The sequence below is a fragment of the Mustela lutreola genome, chromosome 7 (genome assembly GCF_030435805.1).
Source record: "Mustela lutreola isolate mMusLut2 chromosome 7, mMusLut2.pri, whole genome shotgun sequence".
NCBI lineage: Eukaryota > Metazoa > Chordata > Mammalia > Carnivora > Mustelidae > Mustela > Mustela lutreola.
The window spans coordinates 24733037-24749438 of NC_081296.1; the positions used below are offsets into that span (position 1 = coordinate 24733037).

Genomic DNA, 16402 nt, shown 5'->3' on the forward strand with positions numbered 1-16402 from the left:
TCATACCCAGCATTGCTGCAGCCCACGTGATGGTGGCCCAGAGACAGACATGAGAATGTAGATGATGCCAGAAAGTAACAATGAAGCCCCTGAGGACAGGGAGCCATGGTACTCCACCCTGGATGCACCGGGAATCCCTGGAGGGCCTTCCTTAGCACTCTCTCCCACAGAGGGCAAGTCCTAATTACTCTCGGGTGAAGCTCAGGCCACTGGCACTTAGAAATGCTTCAGGGGCTCCCCTTGTATAGCTACGCCCATGTGTCTCCTGCACTAGGCTCCCAAGCTTCCCCAAAGAGAGAAGTTTTCAGAGGCCACAACATGAGGAGAGGTAAATTCCAGAACAGAAAGACCTGAGAAAGGGAATACGGAAGTCAGGAAAAAAAAAAAAAATTCCAGGATGATCAGGTGGGAAGAGTGTCTACCCTGAGAACAGGCAGAAAGAACCCAAACAGGGGGCATGGCTCTGGGGCCTGTCTGGAGGGCTTTTTGTAGATTTACTTGGGTTAGAGAGGTTTGCGTAGTTTGGAAGGACTCAAGGCAGGAATTGATCTGGCTCAGGCTTATCTAGCAGAGCCTCTTAAATCCAACAGAACCAGAGATTTACTTTCTGCAAGAGAAAGCTCTTTGTTTCTACCTATAAAGATAGGTCTTTTTTCCCCCTGTATGTGGGTGGCCGAGTGTGCACTATGCGGTTTCCCTCCCCTCTTTCAGCACCCCACCTAGATGGGCCTGTGTTCAGATGTTCCCTGGGAGCTCTCGGTCTTACCTGATTGAGAAGCAAACTGCATGTTATGGTGTTCTGGGTCTCCCCAGGCCCTAAATGTCCATTTGAGACTCTGTGCCCTCCTCATCTCCCACTGTCTACTGCCTCCTCTGGGCCTGATCATGCCACCCCACCCCCCCACCCCAAACAAAAGGCATTCTCACCAGCTGTTCTAGAACTGCTTCCTTTCTCCCTTTTACACTAAAACTCCCAAATCACAGCAAACAATATATTCTAAAATTCCCGTAGGAATACTATACTGGTTATTTTAATATTCTACTGAAGTCACTACCAACTCCCTCCTTCATCTGTGAGGGTGTCATCTAATTTTGGTTTTGCTTTTCCCATGGGCCATTAGTATGGACCTGGACCTAACCCTCATTGGGGGAGAATCCTATCCATGACCAGTCAGCACTGGGCCTCAAAAGCACATGCTTGCCCAAGAGAAACAAATGCTTGCTTCTCACTGTTCCTCTTTCTCTTTAAAACCAAATATTGATAAACATCTTGGACACTGAGGTCTACCACAAGGCACCCTGTCCTGGTTTCTTGAGGGAAAACACCTGCACAGTGCTGGCCCAGCTGGGCTGTGTCTCTCAAGGAATAGCCCCCTAACCTCTATCAGTTCAGTTATAATCAATAACAGCTGTCAGCTACAGCTCTCTGGAGGGAAAAAGGTGCGTCACTGCCATCTTCTCACACTCAGGAGCTCTTCCTCTCTCCTGGTCACGGCAGGATGAAGGAATCCCTCATTTCCGGTTGGGTTCTCAAGCTATCATGGCAAGACAGGGAGACAGCTGCCTCCCCAAATGCACACTACTGAAGGAGAGAGGCAATCTTTCACCCCAAGAAGGCAACTAAATCATGAAGTCTCATCAGAAAACCCCAAAGTCAGAGTGCCTGGGTGGCTCAGTCAGTGAAGTGTTCAACTCTTGGCTTTGGCTTGGGTCATGATCTCAAAGGAGTGAGACAGAACCCCCATGGCTGGCTCTGCGCTCAAAGAGAAGTCTGTTGAAGACTTTCTCTCTCTTTGCCTTTGCCCTCCAACCCCTCTCTTTCTCAAATAATTAAATGTTAAAAAAAAAAAAAAAGAAAGAAAACCTCAAAGTCACTGTTATCATGGCCTCTGCATGGAGCCAACTCATCCTCCCAACAGAAACATAGATAGAACCTCCCACGTGCTCCACCTTGACTCCCACCAGGAGCAGCAAATCCTTCAGACCTGTCCAAAGCTGGGGCTGCAGTCTTTCCCACCCTTTTTCTTTCTCAGGTAATCAGAAAACTGTTGATCGTAGCTGAGGTACTTGAATTTCCTAGGGAAGTCCCTCTTGCAGATACACTGGCTTTCTTCTGCAACTAGGATGCCATGGATTGTCCTTTCTGCCTTGGTTGGCAGAAATCTGAAGGTACCTTGGTTTTTTCGATATATAACAAGTTTTCTTCTTATTTCCGTCTCTTAGAACATGGGTCTTTAATAACATGGGTCATATTTCCATCTCTTAGAACATGGGTATATTATCATAGAAGTGATCCCAAATCATTTCAAGTAGAGACTAGAAATTTTTAAAAAGTAATACTAGTTTCCTAATCTATTAAATAAAAGCTAAATAATACCTACTCCATAGAACTGATCAATAGCACAATGATTGCACAGCATCTAACACAGCAGGTATTTGGTAAATGAGATCTGATTTGACTTAAACATAATTAGAACATTATTAATTCCTGTCCTAAGCAGAATTATTGATATTACCATGGCAAGAATTTTCCATTTAATTCATAACTTAAAACCCACATGATTGCAGATTGGATTAGAGACAGTTTATGGTACCAAAGAAATTATTTTTGAACTAACAATATGTAAAATATGATCATTCATACAAAGAGACACAGAAAGAGGGAGGAAAAACAAAATTCCAGGATCTGGATGAGTTAATTGAGGAAAATGAGCTTGATATTCCCTTTGTGTTTTCTGACAGCCAAAGCAGGGAGAAAATCAGGTTAACGTATAGGACTCTCATTGTTGATAAGTGCAACGTGTACCTCACATGGAAAGTGAATTTTTCTCCTGACATTCAGAGCTGGAGTAATGGCTTGCACAGATTCTTATATGAGATACAGTGGGTAAGCAACAGAAGGGCCATACTTAGGAGCACCCAGGGGCAAAGGCACAGACCCAACTTTCAGAAGAGAAGTTTTACTTTATCAGTATTAAATTTTAGGGACCAGTGGGTGAGGTACATAGAAGGGTACTCTTTTTCATTTTCTAAAGCTTTCACTGAGAAATTTTCTTGAAGAGCATAGACCAGCGCTCAGGTCCTCCGAGAATACCCTCCTATCTTCTCTTAGTGTACATGTACTTAAAGATCATACTTAATTTAACTTAAGGAGTTAAATGACTCCACTCTGTTCCAATATGCAGCCACCTACAGGCTTCAGATCTGTGAAGCAGCCTGGCAAGTGGCTTCACTAGGACTAGAGGCTGATCCCTCTTGTCAAGCCCCCACACAGTCTTGCCTGGGGCTCCGAGCCCAACTGGTCAGAAGGGTCTGCAGATGCAGAGACTGTGGCTTCGTCCCTCAGAGACCTGCTTCCCACTGCTCGCAAATAATCAGTGACAACAGACTTCCTTGGGAAAACTATAATCGCCCAAATAGGGGCAAGGCCAAATGCTCGCAGAATTTATTGGCTTTGATGAACAATTAGGTGTTTGTTTTCGTAGGTAATTAGAGCGCAATAGCAAGCTATAAAGGGCCCTCCAAAAAACTGAAGCAGACTGTAGCTAAAGGCTACTGGAGTCGGACTGAATCTCCCCATTCATTCCTGCAGCCCTCCTGTGCTGGAATGCCAGCGGCCCTGCACAATCACACAGGTCAGCAGGGAGAAAATGGTCCCCGGTGCTCCTCACGTCCAAGGAGAAAGGCCTCCGTGCGGCACGTGTGTGCTCACACATGGGTGGAAAGAGCACTCCAGTGTGGGCCCTGGCACTGAAGACTGCTTGGAATCTTGCAGTTCATATAAACAGATGCATCCAAAAGTCCACGACAACCCACATGTCAGAAAATGTTTTGACAACTGCGTTCTCAGGACCACTAGGTCCTTGATACTGAGGAACCACGACCAGCTGGGTGGGACCTTTGGCACGAAGAAGAGAAGAGAGGATGTTTGCCAAAGCCATGCTGATTTATGTTTTTCTCTCAGCAACCACTTTCCACCACAGCTTTGAGAGTGTGTGTGTATGTGTGTGTGTGTGTGTAGCAAATCAGAAATATGAATACATATTTGATTATGATTAATTTTAAAAAATTATTTCCTAGTAGTATAGGCAAAAAAAAAAAAAGTGTGGGTAAAGGGCTATTGCCCTTTGTATTTAAAAAATACAGTATTTAAAAAATACTGTTGAGATAAAAGAACTGTGTACTTAGAGACAACTACTCGTTTTGCTTCTTTTAGCCAGTGACATGTTATTTCTGCCTTAATCGCAGGAAATACACACGGGATTATTATCATTTGCTCCGCTCACATCACGATACTCAGTAGGCACAAAAAAGGTAACAACCAAACCCATCTACGAGAGTGAAAAAAATGAGAATGGGACCAGAGAAAACAAGACCAAAAAATACAAATAAATCCACAGATACAGATAATCTTAGAGAAAATTGATTTTGTGCTTCTCCTTACAAACCGACTTTACTTTTGCAGAAGGTTGAGCTCACATTTAGGGTCCTGCACATCATACTCAGTAGGTCATTAGAAAACATCTTGTGTTTTTTCCCCAAGAACTAGATGTCTATTTAATTTTGTTCTACCCAACCTAGTATAAATTTTCCTATTGTTCTGCATGGTCTGACTGCCTCAATTTATGTATTTATTTTTTAAGTTCTCTTGCAGTCATACCACAGTTTTTTTTTCCCCTCAGAGAAATACAAAACAGACACCTACTGCAGGAGAAGTAGTAAACCCTCAAGCCACAGTTTTAGGGTCAGCTGGCATTCCGCCACCTGAGATTTCCTGCAGGTGATCTCAATCTTGGGCCAGCCACTCAACCCCTCTGACCTTCTGTTCCCTCCTCTGAAAATCCAGGAGGCTGCCTCAGATCCTTCCTACAACATCTTTGGGCTCTGAGGTTTTATGGCTCTTCCCTCCTCTAGGGAAGAATTTCCATGGACAAAGGCAGCAACTGATAATTCTTTTAAACTACGACACTGACATTCTGCCTCAAGACAGTTGGACTTCATTGGAAACCGACTCTCAAGGAAATAGAAAGTCAACAGTATGAAGATAATCCCATTATCTGAACGATAGAGTGAATCAAAGATCATGCTGGTCCAGGAAAGGAAACGCAACCAAAGAAGACATTCTGAGACAAACCTCTTTGCTCTAGACTGTATGCACTAAGAAGAGACATGAACATGAAATGAACATTTCAAGTCTCAGATCATCTGGTCAGTAATCTTTATGGGTTCCCTGAAAGACTGGGACCCAGGCTTGCTGGCCTAGGTCTGTGATACAGAAGAAGCAAAGGCAAAGAGCAGCACTGTTTCAGAACTTTTGGAATTCAAGAAAAAAAAAAAAAAAAAAATATATATATATATATATATATACACACACACATAAATACATATGTTTAAGAACATATATATGCATACATATATTCAGGAAGGAACTGGAAAAGGCAGAACAATACAGAGTCTGATACTTACTTGTGGCCCAGCTCATGAGCGATGGTAAAGGCCAAATTGAGACCATTGTCTTCGGCAAGCACACATTTCCTCTTAGCACTGCACACGCCTCCTAAGTAAGCAATTCCTGCAGCAGAGACACAAAAACACATCCTCTTCAGAATGTGGGAGGCCCTGACCTCGCTAGGCCAGTCCATAAGGTCAACATCACTCAGGACGGGGAGGGGAGGGGCAGACTAGAATGGTAATGTTGCCATAGGGCTGGAGCCGTCATTCCAGAGCTCCTGTGGAGGATGGGCTGGTGTCTACTGCTTTGGGATTCAGCGACAAAGCATTAATGATAATAATAACCACCACGCAGATCACCCAAGCATTTAGTAGATGTCAGGCAATGTGCTGTATTTGCACGCATTATCTCATTTCATCGTAATTACCCAGGCTGGCGGTGACAGAGGGAGACCAAGGCTCTGCACAGAAAGTGAGTTGGAGTGGTGTGTGGTGGTGGGATGCTCTCCAACTTCGACATCCAGGGTGGGGAAGAGGTGAGGCCAGCAAGGCAAGGCCCCAGCATGAAAAGCTGAAGGAGGGTCCCCCACCCCAGAGCTGACCCTATGCTTGCACCCCCAGAGAGGAAGGGGATGCCTCCTTAAGTTCTGCACCCCTGTCACCTTCTTTCCCTCCTCCCAGTCCGAGCCCTGCAGGACCAGTACCCTCAGGGTGGGAGTAGGGCACCTAGGAGCCACTAGGCTCACAGAAAGCAGGCCAGGGAAGGCTGTGCATGATATTCAGAAAAATGTTTCAGGAGCCTTCCAGAGAGAATGAGACTGGGAGGGGGAGAGGGAGAGAGAGAGAACACCATGGAAGAGGAATCATCAGTGACGCTGAGCCGCATGGACCAACTCACTCATCTCCACACACACCTGACTGGGGTCCCTTGGCTGCTGAGACAAGAACAGAACCCAGGCCCCTGGCTGGAAGCCAGACTCAGGGGAAGGGTGTAAGTGAGGGACAGGAAGCTGCCAGCCTCTGGAGGATGGAGGGGAGTTTTCTAGGGGACAGAGGTTACCCTGGCAGAAAGGCATGTGTGAAAAAGAGGGCTTTGGCCTGCCATGTTTGAGGCACAGCCACATGTCTGCAGCTGTGAGCCACTCCCCACGGTAGCTCTCCACGTTCCCTGTTAGCTCCTGCTGTCTCTGCACCCGGACAGGCATCCCTCACTACCCAGGTACTTCTCAATGACACCAGGTTTATCTCAACACCAGGAGTCCACAGGCCCCCACCCCCTCCCAGGGCTTGGGATGGAACCCGTGTGAGGACGGGAAGCACCTGTACTCCCCAGGACTGTAGCCTCTGACCCCTTCATACAGCATGAGACACATGAGTGGGTGGTGGCCCAGGGCGGTTGGCATGGCGCACACTGGCAGCGGCTCAAGGTTCCCCTTGCTGTGAGTTCACAAGGGCTCTGGGGTGGGCTGTGGCTCCACTGGCCCCACAGCCAAGCATGTGCTGCCCAGGGATACCTGGTGACCAGGTGGATAAAGGCTGTCTCAGCCAGACTCCCCCCATCAGTGCTGTGCCCTGTGCCCTGAGAGGAACTGTGGCCACCGGCATGAGAGGTGCCCATTTTCCACCCATGATGCCATGCCCCCCGCAAGTTGCATGCTGCCCCCAGTTTAGCGGGCCCCTTTCACTAATGTGCACCAGGTGTCTCAGGAGCAGACACCAGCCTTGCAGGCACAGGAACTGGGGAGGGAGGGAAGGAGTTGGTGGAAAGTAGAGGAAAATGGACAGGGGAAGTTAATTAAAATGAACCTTTTTCCTTGCTTCCCAAAAGTGACACCTATCCTCTTTGTTGACACAAATCCAAACGGAGGTGGCCCTCAGCCTCACACAGGACACTCCCTCCTTCCTTCCAACGGCCCCCCAGGAGCCCCAAGAGGCAGAGCTCCCTTGACCTGGACTCTACTCTGCAGGGAGATGCTGCTCTGGGACTGAGCTCACAGTCGACACACCGAGACGGCACCACAGCGCATGTCGATTTTTATTTGGGAATATGCAACATGCTTGGCCAAGGTTGAAGAATTAATAAAAAAAAAAAAAAAAAAAAAAGAGAGAGAGAGAGAGAGAAAACGGGAAAAAAAAAATGAAATGTTAGTTGGCCTCAGGATGTGTTTTTTTTTTGCACGTGGACATCATAATCCAGCAAAGCAGACATTGGAAGTAGAAAAATGACAACCAGAAAGTACATGATCCGGCTTCTTGGTGCCTTCAAGGTCATTATTCTGGTTTTGTTTAAAAATGCTTTGTGGGTTGCTGCACCAAGTCCAGCAGTGAGTAGGTGGAATGCTTCTACACAGCACCGATGGTATGTGCATGCAACACACACACACACACACACAGACTCAAATGCACACCCAGCAGGCCTCTCCCAGCCTGGGGGCTGCAGCGTCCTGGGTCAATGAATCAATAAGAACAATCAGATGTGCACACTCCCCCGGGGAAAAGCCATCTGGTGAATGGGGAAGGGAGGCATCTGAAGCCAGCTGTGCTGAGCTTGCGGTCCCAAGAGTCGATGCTGAACCAGCAGACTTCGAAGCCACACGAACACGTTCCTGGCCCCTGCTGCTCTCAGCACCCGGAGCCGGCAGGCCTGAGTTTCCACTATAATTAGGTAACACGCAACATTACGGAAACAGCTAAGCAAAGAGCCTTCCAATAATTGCATTTTAATTTTTCCAAGACACAGAGGATTTTTTTTTTTTTTTAAGGAGAAAACAAAGGATCAGTTTATTTAGGAGAAATATTCTCACACACGGAGGTGGATTAAGATCTAGCGCTTTGAATTATGTATTCCAATCATGCACAGCCTGGTCAGGAAAGCAAGCAAGGCAAAGTGCGTAAGAGAAGATGGCCCCCAAAATGGAGTACAGGAGCCTGGAGGCTTTAGGACCCATGGTGTGGAAATGCCTACAACTCACAAAGTCTGGAGAAAATCCCAGGTTGTGGTAAAAGTAAGAGCTGCAGGCAACAAGCGGCAATTGAGCTTCAAGGAGAAACAAAGCCCACCACTATTCCCTGTTCCCTGGAAAGAATGGAGGAGCAGTGGGAAGGGGAGGGGAGGCTGAGGCTGTGGCACCAGAGGGAACTTCCTATTGCACCGGAATTCCTTACACCTACAATAAGACCCTAGAGTGGTGTTTTCCGTGTCTTTAGCCTTCCATGATTTACAATTCTTCACTAAAAAGGGAAGAAAAGCAACAGGGAACTTATTTTTGAAATGTTAAAAACATCAATTCCACATATTTGCAGAGCTCCTTGGAATAAAAAGGGAAACAGAAAGGCAACTGGCAAATACTGGGATCCCCTCTAGGGGCAAGCACAACTCGGAAGGCGTGACCCTCCCTTATTTGGTGGATATGGTTAGTGGCCCCATTTTACACATAGGGAAATGGAGGCCCAGTAACCAATTATATGGCTGACCAAGCGGGACCCAGGTACAAAAACAGGACTGTCTCTAATACTGGTGCTCCTCCAGGTAAACCCTGAGCCTCCCTCACCAAAGCTTTGGTGACCAAGAACAATGAGTCATCTTTGCGGGTTTCAAAGATTTTCATAAATCTTAGCGTGTGCTTATGCAGAGATGTGGGTGGGATAAAATAAAGGTTTCAGGCATTTAAGTCCAAGCTTTTTTAAAATAAAGATAAAAAAGACTCAAGGAATATGTGCAACAATATTAGCAGTTACCTCTGCTAATGGTGCAGTTCACTGAGGATCTGACTCTTGGTTCCGGCTCAGGGCATGATCTTGAGGTTGTGAGATCAAGCCCTGGGTCGGACTCTGAGCTGAGCATGGGGTATGCTTGAGATTCTCTCTCCCTCTCCCTCTGCTCCTCCCACTCATGCGCTTTCTCTAAAATAAAAACATAAATCTTTAAAAAAAATCCAAAATGCCAACAATAAAAATGAAGAGATGTAAAGTTATTTTTTCGGATGCCTGGAGAAGTCTATCAGATTTATTCAGAAAAGCCAGAGTCTCCTAACCCATCTTCCTAGCCATGTCAGCTCAGTGTGAACATTCTCCCTCTCATCCTTTCCTTGGTAGGACTGCAATTTTGGAGAGGAAATTGGGTGAGGAAGTTTAATTATTTTCTTTTTCAGTAGAAAACTGCATGATATAAGCACATAATTCTTAAACTTAAGAGTTGACCATATCCTTTCTAGATTAAGGAATAAACAACACACAACTGTATAAACTCTGATTTATCCACCAAATTGTCACATGTAAACAGTTTGCAGCTGTTGGCCTTATTGGCCATTACTCATACCTTCTTGGACTCTGCCTCTGAAAAAAATGGTCGAGTTTCTCCTACCAACAGCTCAAAGTACTAACACCATTATGGTTATCACTGGGACACCACACTGCCAATTACAAGATAGCAACTTACAGCTCTTCACTTGGCAGTCACAGTGATTGAGACAGAGTTGCACATTCAGCCTTGTGGACATGACCTCACGCTGATGTAAACTTCTCTAAGTGATTGGAGGTATGATCTTAATTTGCAAACAGCACTTAGAAGCAAATGTCTTAGAGCCTAGGGTGTGACAAATGATAAAAAAAATACGGTCAAGGGCGCCTGGGTGGCTCAGTGGGTTAAGCCGCTGCCTTCGGCTCAGGTCATGATCTCAGGGTCCTGGGATCGAGGCCCGCATCGGGCTCTCTGCTCAGCGGGGAGCCTGCTTCCCTCTCTCTCTCTCTGCCTGCCTATCCATCTACTTGTGATTTCTCTGTCAAATAAATAAATAAAATCTTAAAAAAAAAAAAAACCTACGGTCAATTCTCATTATTTCTGGGATTTAGATTCTAAAAAGGCATTATGAACATGAAACTCTCATATATGGAACCACCATTCCTAGAGGACATACAGGAGTAGGTTCCTGTAAGCCTCTGGTCACAATACCTTTGTCAACTATAATATGTAAACTTGTTTTATGTGAGTTTCTGTTTAAAGGCACATTAATATAGGCACATTAATATATATTGTTGATTCATTAACTTTGAATTCATGGCCAACAATCCTATAACTCACGCCTAAATGAAACTTAATCTTGTATTTTTCTCTGTAAGACACACTGCAGCCCTTCTGTGCTTTTTAGAACACAAGACAGAACTTAAGCACTATTCCTGAAAGCCACTGTAAAAAGCAAAATCATCCAAAAACAAGCACAAAAATGTAAAATACATGGCACCAGAAGACCAAGAAAAGGACTTTTTTTTTACAGTATGAGAGTTGAAATGAGAAGGCAAAATGTCCCCTTGTTCAACCTCATCTGCGAGCAAGCCTCTTTGGTAACTCAAACATGTTGCTTCTCTGCACACATCTGCAAATGACCACGTAAGCACTATAAACATTGATTTTAGAGTTACAAATAAATTTTAGTGAGTAGGCAAATTCACAAACACAGAATCCTTGAATGACAATGGACCATATTCTTAAAATTATGTCCTATTATCAGACACAATTATCCTTAATAGTTGCAATAAGGAAATTCTACATTTAACTGTCTACATTTAAGTGTTACATACATTTCTTAACTCTGTATTACCTAAATTATTTGAGGACACCTGGGTGACTCAGTTGGTTGAGCATCCAGCTTTTGGTTTTGGCTTGGGTCACAATGCAGGGTCATGGGATCAAGCCCTACACACAGTAGACAGAACCTCTGCTGAAGGACAGGTGCAGCTTCTCACAAACTGGGATAGAACATGAAAGATAAGGCTCTGGAAGGCTGGCAGGAGAGGTGGCCTGAGTGGCATGGTGCCCTAGCTGGGGACTGAGGAGCACCACCTTTCAGATCTGTCCCTATCTGTGGCTCTTTGTCACAACTCAGTGCCCCCATCTCCCAGAAACACAGCTGGATAAGCTCTTCCAGACCTACTCCTGCCTTGGCAATTCCACCTCCAGTTTCCCTGCTTCTTGTTTTCTGGATCTCTGGGTGTCAGTTACGATGGGTGGAAGAGGAGTTAGCCAAGATCTTTATTCCTACATCATGAACAGAGGGTGGGAGCCATGGTCAAAGAGGGGCACCGGCTCTCTGCTAAACAGGAATACTGTAGAAGCTGCCACTGTAATTCAAAGCTACAGTACCTAACACTTTTTACTGAGCAGAAGACTGATGACCTGAAAAACCCAGCAACTTCCTTGAGGCTAAAGGAAGTAGTAAGTGGGCAAAGTAAAAGTTTCAAGTCTGATCACTGAAGAGTTCAACATTCCTCATTTTGCAACTTAAAACAAAGTTAGAGTAGGCAAAGTAATGTAGGACTTGCATAAAGACAGACATTTAGACAGAACCGGGAGTCCAGAAATAAACCTGCATATTTACAGTCAATCGATTTTTCAGCCAGTGTCCCAAGACCACCCAGAGAGGGGAGAAAAAGAGTTTTTTCAACAAATGGTACTGTAACAACTGGAAAGCCACATGCTGAAGAGTATCAAGTTCTTTCTCTTCACTCCCCTGTCCCAGCGTGTTTGGGATTTCAGATTGATGTCAGACCCCCTTCTTTACATGGTAACCCCCAGATTAACTCCAAATGGATTGAAAAGCTAGATGTAAGATCTAGAACTTTAAAATGCTTAGAAGAAAACAGAGGAATAAGTCTTTCTGATACTGGGGTAGGCAAAGCCTTCTTGGGTATAACATCAAAGGCATAAAGGGGGGGGGGGGGGCGATGCCCATGCCAGTGTATTCATGGGTGCAGTCACCATCCCTGGAACACAAGAATAGCTGTGCGGGGGCTGGGAATGAGGTGGGGAGGTGGGGTGTCACCAAAACAGGCAATGATTGTGCTGACACATCCCAAAGAAGTTTCCCAGCCTTCTCCCTGCACCGTAGCTTTCTGCTAATCTGCCCAGCAGCCTCTGTCACAGGCAAAGTTGCTGAGCCTGTCCAAATGTCACAAGACCTGCTTCTTTGAGATAGGAGTTTCCTGATTATGATCAGAATCAAGGAAAACCACACTCTAGTTTTCCCTGATGCCTCCAGGACCCAGGGTTTGGGGAAGAGATGCCACCACAACTCCCAGTGAGGGAATCACACAGCCAAGTCCCCAGAAAGGACTGGAGGGTCCCAGGGCTGGAGCCACAGTTCCTGCAACATTCTGATGAGTTCAGTAACTGTTAAGTGTAGGAGTCAACTTTCCCTGTAATATACAAGTGTGGAGCAAAAAAGTTCATCCCAACACTTTACTGCATTCTTTGAAATCCCAAGCACGCTGGGACAGGGGAGGGAAGAGAAAGAACTTGATACTCAAAAGACCACGACCGACATGAGCCAAGTGCACAGCGAGGTCCTGCAGATCTCCCACCCTCCAGGCAAGATGGCACCTGTGTCCCGGTGGGGCCCAGCACATGGGAGGGGAACTCCAGGGAGTAGACTTAACGTTCCTCAAATAAGCAAGACGCCTCTCCTCGGAGGAGCCCACAGCAGCTCAGGGGTTCTGAAACAGGCCTGGACACCCACCGGGAAGGGACCCCAGCAGGTTCACCTCAGAACATCAGAGGGGAGTCTGTCCGGACATTCTTAAAGGTCTCTTACTCTGACAAACACTTCATATCAAGTGTTTCCTGACTCCCTGTATATGATGGCATCGTGCCAGGTGTGGGATCCCAAGTCGAATAAAAGGCCTAGAAGGAAACACAGCTCTGAGAACGACATCCAGCAGAAAGCCAGGGAGGCCGGTGGCACCGGGAGAAGAGATGCTGTAAATCAGGCGCTAAGCCGGCAGGCTGGGCGCCAGGGTCTCAAGACACAACTTCCCCAGGGGGCTGAGCCCACAGACAGCTTCTCAGCAGCGCCAACAGTGGAGACCGAAGCTGGAGCTTTGGCACCGAATCTCCTGCGGCCTCCTGCCATACGTCACCTGTTATTTCGGAACACCCCCCAACAGCCATGCCCTCATCCTCACTTCCGTTCAGTCGGCCAGCACTTCCGGGCACCCGGGGCCGCGGCTCGTTCCTCAAGCAGAAGCGTTTGCCCGCAGCACCTGCGAGTGCCACAGGAGCTGGAAGCCGATGAGCTCCCTTCAAAAGCCCTCTGAGCACTCGCATGTGCTCCCCCAGCGCAAGCGGGGCACAGACCTGCCTTCCAGCATCCGCCGCTCCAAAAGCGTGACTGCCTCAGAAGCCTGCTCGACGGCTGCACCCCCGTAACACTGCGTGACTGCCTCAGAAGCCTGCTCGACGGCTGCACCCCCCGTAACACCCCCGTCTCTCCTGCGCATGCGTGCGTGCATGCCTCTGCATGTGCGCACGCAGAGGGAGCGTGTGGACGTGAACCCTGGGCACGTGACACAACAGCCTTCCTGGAAGCTGGCGCTGGGAGAACGATGCTCACACTCCCACAGAAACGGACACAGACAAATTTCAAAAGCGTGAACGCATTCGTGTTTTTGCATGGATGGCATTGCTTATCGCTTGTTTTTGTCAATAATTTTACAAGGGGCTTTGGCAGTCGCTTCAACAGCTTTAAGACTCCTTTGTCCTCCTCTCTCGCCACCTGTCCCCTTGACTGGTAGGTTAGCAGGCTCTCTCTCTCCCTCTGGGAAGTTGGGGTTTTAGGTGGGGGTGAGGCTGAGAGAACAGGGGAGGTGTTTTGTCTAAAAATACCTCCTCCGTGTGGGAAAAGAGACAGCTGAGGCTTCCTCGGGGCCAAATGTCTTCAAAGGGGTCACAGAGTGAGTCCAGGGGCTCCTTGGGAAGAAGAGCACGTTCCTAGCCCTACTGTGGCCAGAGGATGGGCATGAGTTACAGTCTGTCAGCAATTCTGTTTGAACTTGTTCGAGAGCCTGCAGGCAGAGCCACGGGGGAAAACGGCTAAATCCTGCCATTAGTCAGTGCCAGGAAGAAAGCGAAATGATGGGTGGCTGGTAGGAGGGACTACACACATTTTCATCCTGCCCAGTGTGGAGGACTGTGTTGTGTCCCGCCAAATTCACAGGCTGAAGCCCTATGCCCCAGTGTGACCGTATTCAGAGATAGGTTCCTTCAGGATATAATTCAGTTCAAGTGGAGCCATCAGGATGGGATCAAACCTGATATGAGTGGTGTCCTCAGAAGAAGAGGAAGAGACGCCAGAGATCGCTCTCCCATGCATGCACAGAGAGCTCATGTGAGAGCCCAGTGAGAAGATGGCTGTACAAGTCAGGAAGAGTGGCTTCACCAGAAATCTACCCCAGGAGCATCTTGACCTTGGACTTCCAGCGTGAAAAACAGAAAAATAAATGTCGCTGGATAAGCCACCCAGTAATGGGGTATTTTGTTACAGTAGCCTGAATGGACTAGTACACCCAGAGCTTTATCTAGATACAGACTGGAAGTGCTATGTATTCTGCTTCCTCACATGAATAATGGACAAAGACAGTGGCCACAGGAGCCTGCCATCCTCATGTGCTAGATGACACCAGAGCTGCCTCACAGGCTGTGGGACCAGGCTCACCATTTTTAGGGCATAGCTTTATAACAGGGAACCAGTCTGGAAAGTTGTATGGGCCATCTGGCCGTTAAAATGCTTGGTAGAGAAGTCCCAGGGTGGAATGCAAGGAGTCAGAGAAGTGTCTCTGGCTCTGTATTTCAAAGTCGAAACACTTCAACCAGTGGCACTTGGAGACAGAGGTGACATCGCAGTCATTTGGCAGTGGGGAGCCCAGGCGAGTTAGGGCTGGGCTTCCCATCTGGGGAAACGAGGAGAGACGTGGGAAGACAATGTTGTGCCCAATGCAGACCCACGTCTATCGGCATCTGGAAAGTTCCCCATCCCTACGAAATGCTCTCGAAAAGCTCACAGGCGTAGACTTCAAGAGAAGAGTCAGTTTCCGATAAGGCTTGTAAAGGTTACACAGTCCTAGGTCTGAAAAATAGGAGGCTGAAAACCTTTTTTCAAATCCTCAGGGAATTGCAAAGAACACCTGGAAAAGGGAATGGGGAGCCAGGGAACCGACCCTTCTGGGTCTGTGTGGGAATCTGCAAGCCTCACCAGGCACCCAGCAGGCCCCCGAATTTCTACCACGCAAGGGAAAGGGAGCCCTGCTGCTGTTTCTGTTCAGTGAATCTCAATAAAAGCGGAACCAGCAGCAACGGGCATTCTGTGTGCTCAGGGCCAAGTTCAGCAAGCTGGGAAACACAAATGCCGCTGTTCTTTTCACCTTGACTCATTCAAAAATTACAAGAGCACCAGCCAGGAGACACTGGAACTGTCGATGCAGACATCCAGACAGTGGTTACGTGTGGGAGGAGAGGGGCCGTGACTGAGATGGGGCCCAGGGAGGGGCATCCGCTTGGTTGACGAACTCCAGTGCCTGACTCGGGTGGTGATGGCAAAGAGGTTCCTGTTAGAGTAATTTACTGAGTGACTGAAAAAGTCAGGTCTGGTGATTGTTCAGGGAACAGACACCAAAGGGGCATGCGTGAGTCTTCCCAGAGGCCAGGACTGTCTTATTTCTGGATCTGGGTTGTGGTCAGGAAGGGTACTCTGTCCAGAAAGATCTGCTGAGTGGTGCACTTAGATATACTCTATGTTTAAGTGAGACTCCATTTAAATTTTATATAAAGAGATGTGAAATAGGAAAGTATGGGCCTGATTCAGCAATGTGGGAATGACCAAGATTAGAGGCCAACATAGAAGACAGGATCTGATGTATAGTATAGTGACTGCCCTTGAAATTTGCTAAGAGACACCTAAATGTTCTCACCAAAAAAAAAGGAGAGGAGAAGGAAGGAAGTAAATATGCAAGGTGATGGATGTGTCAATTAACTTGAGTGGAATTCCTTCATAATATCTACATATATCAAATCATCATGCCATACACTTTAAGTATACTACAATTTTACTTGTCCATGATACCTTAATAAAGCCAGAGGAAAAAAAGGAGTTTTCATGAAGAGCATTCAAGGGTCACAGGTTGA

The 16402-nt window shown here is 47.0% G+C and overlaps 1 protein-coding gene across 6 annotated transcripts in view; it reads right to left on the bottom strand.

Annotated features, from left to right (window-relative positions):
- ADAMTS17 (ADAM metallopeptidase with thrombospondin type 1 motif 17) overlaps positions 1–16402 on the bottom strand; it is a 327760-nt gene that overhangs the window by 187937 nt on the left and 123421 nt on the right. For all 6 annotated transcript variants that reach the window (XM_059180153.1, XM_059180151.1, XM_059180149.1 and 3 more), the window contains exon 8: positions 5467–5572. In XM_059180153.1, the coding sequence (XP_059036136.1) occupies positions 5467–5572 (106 nt within the window). The remainder of the gene's footprint in view (positions 1–5466; positions 5573–16402) is intronic.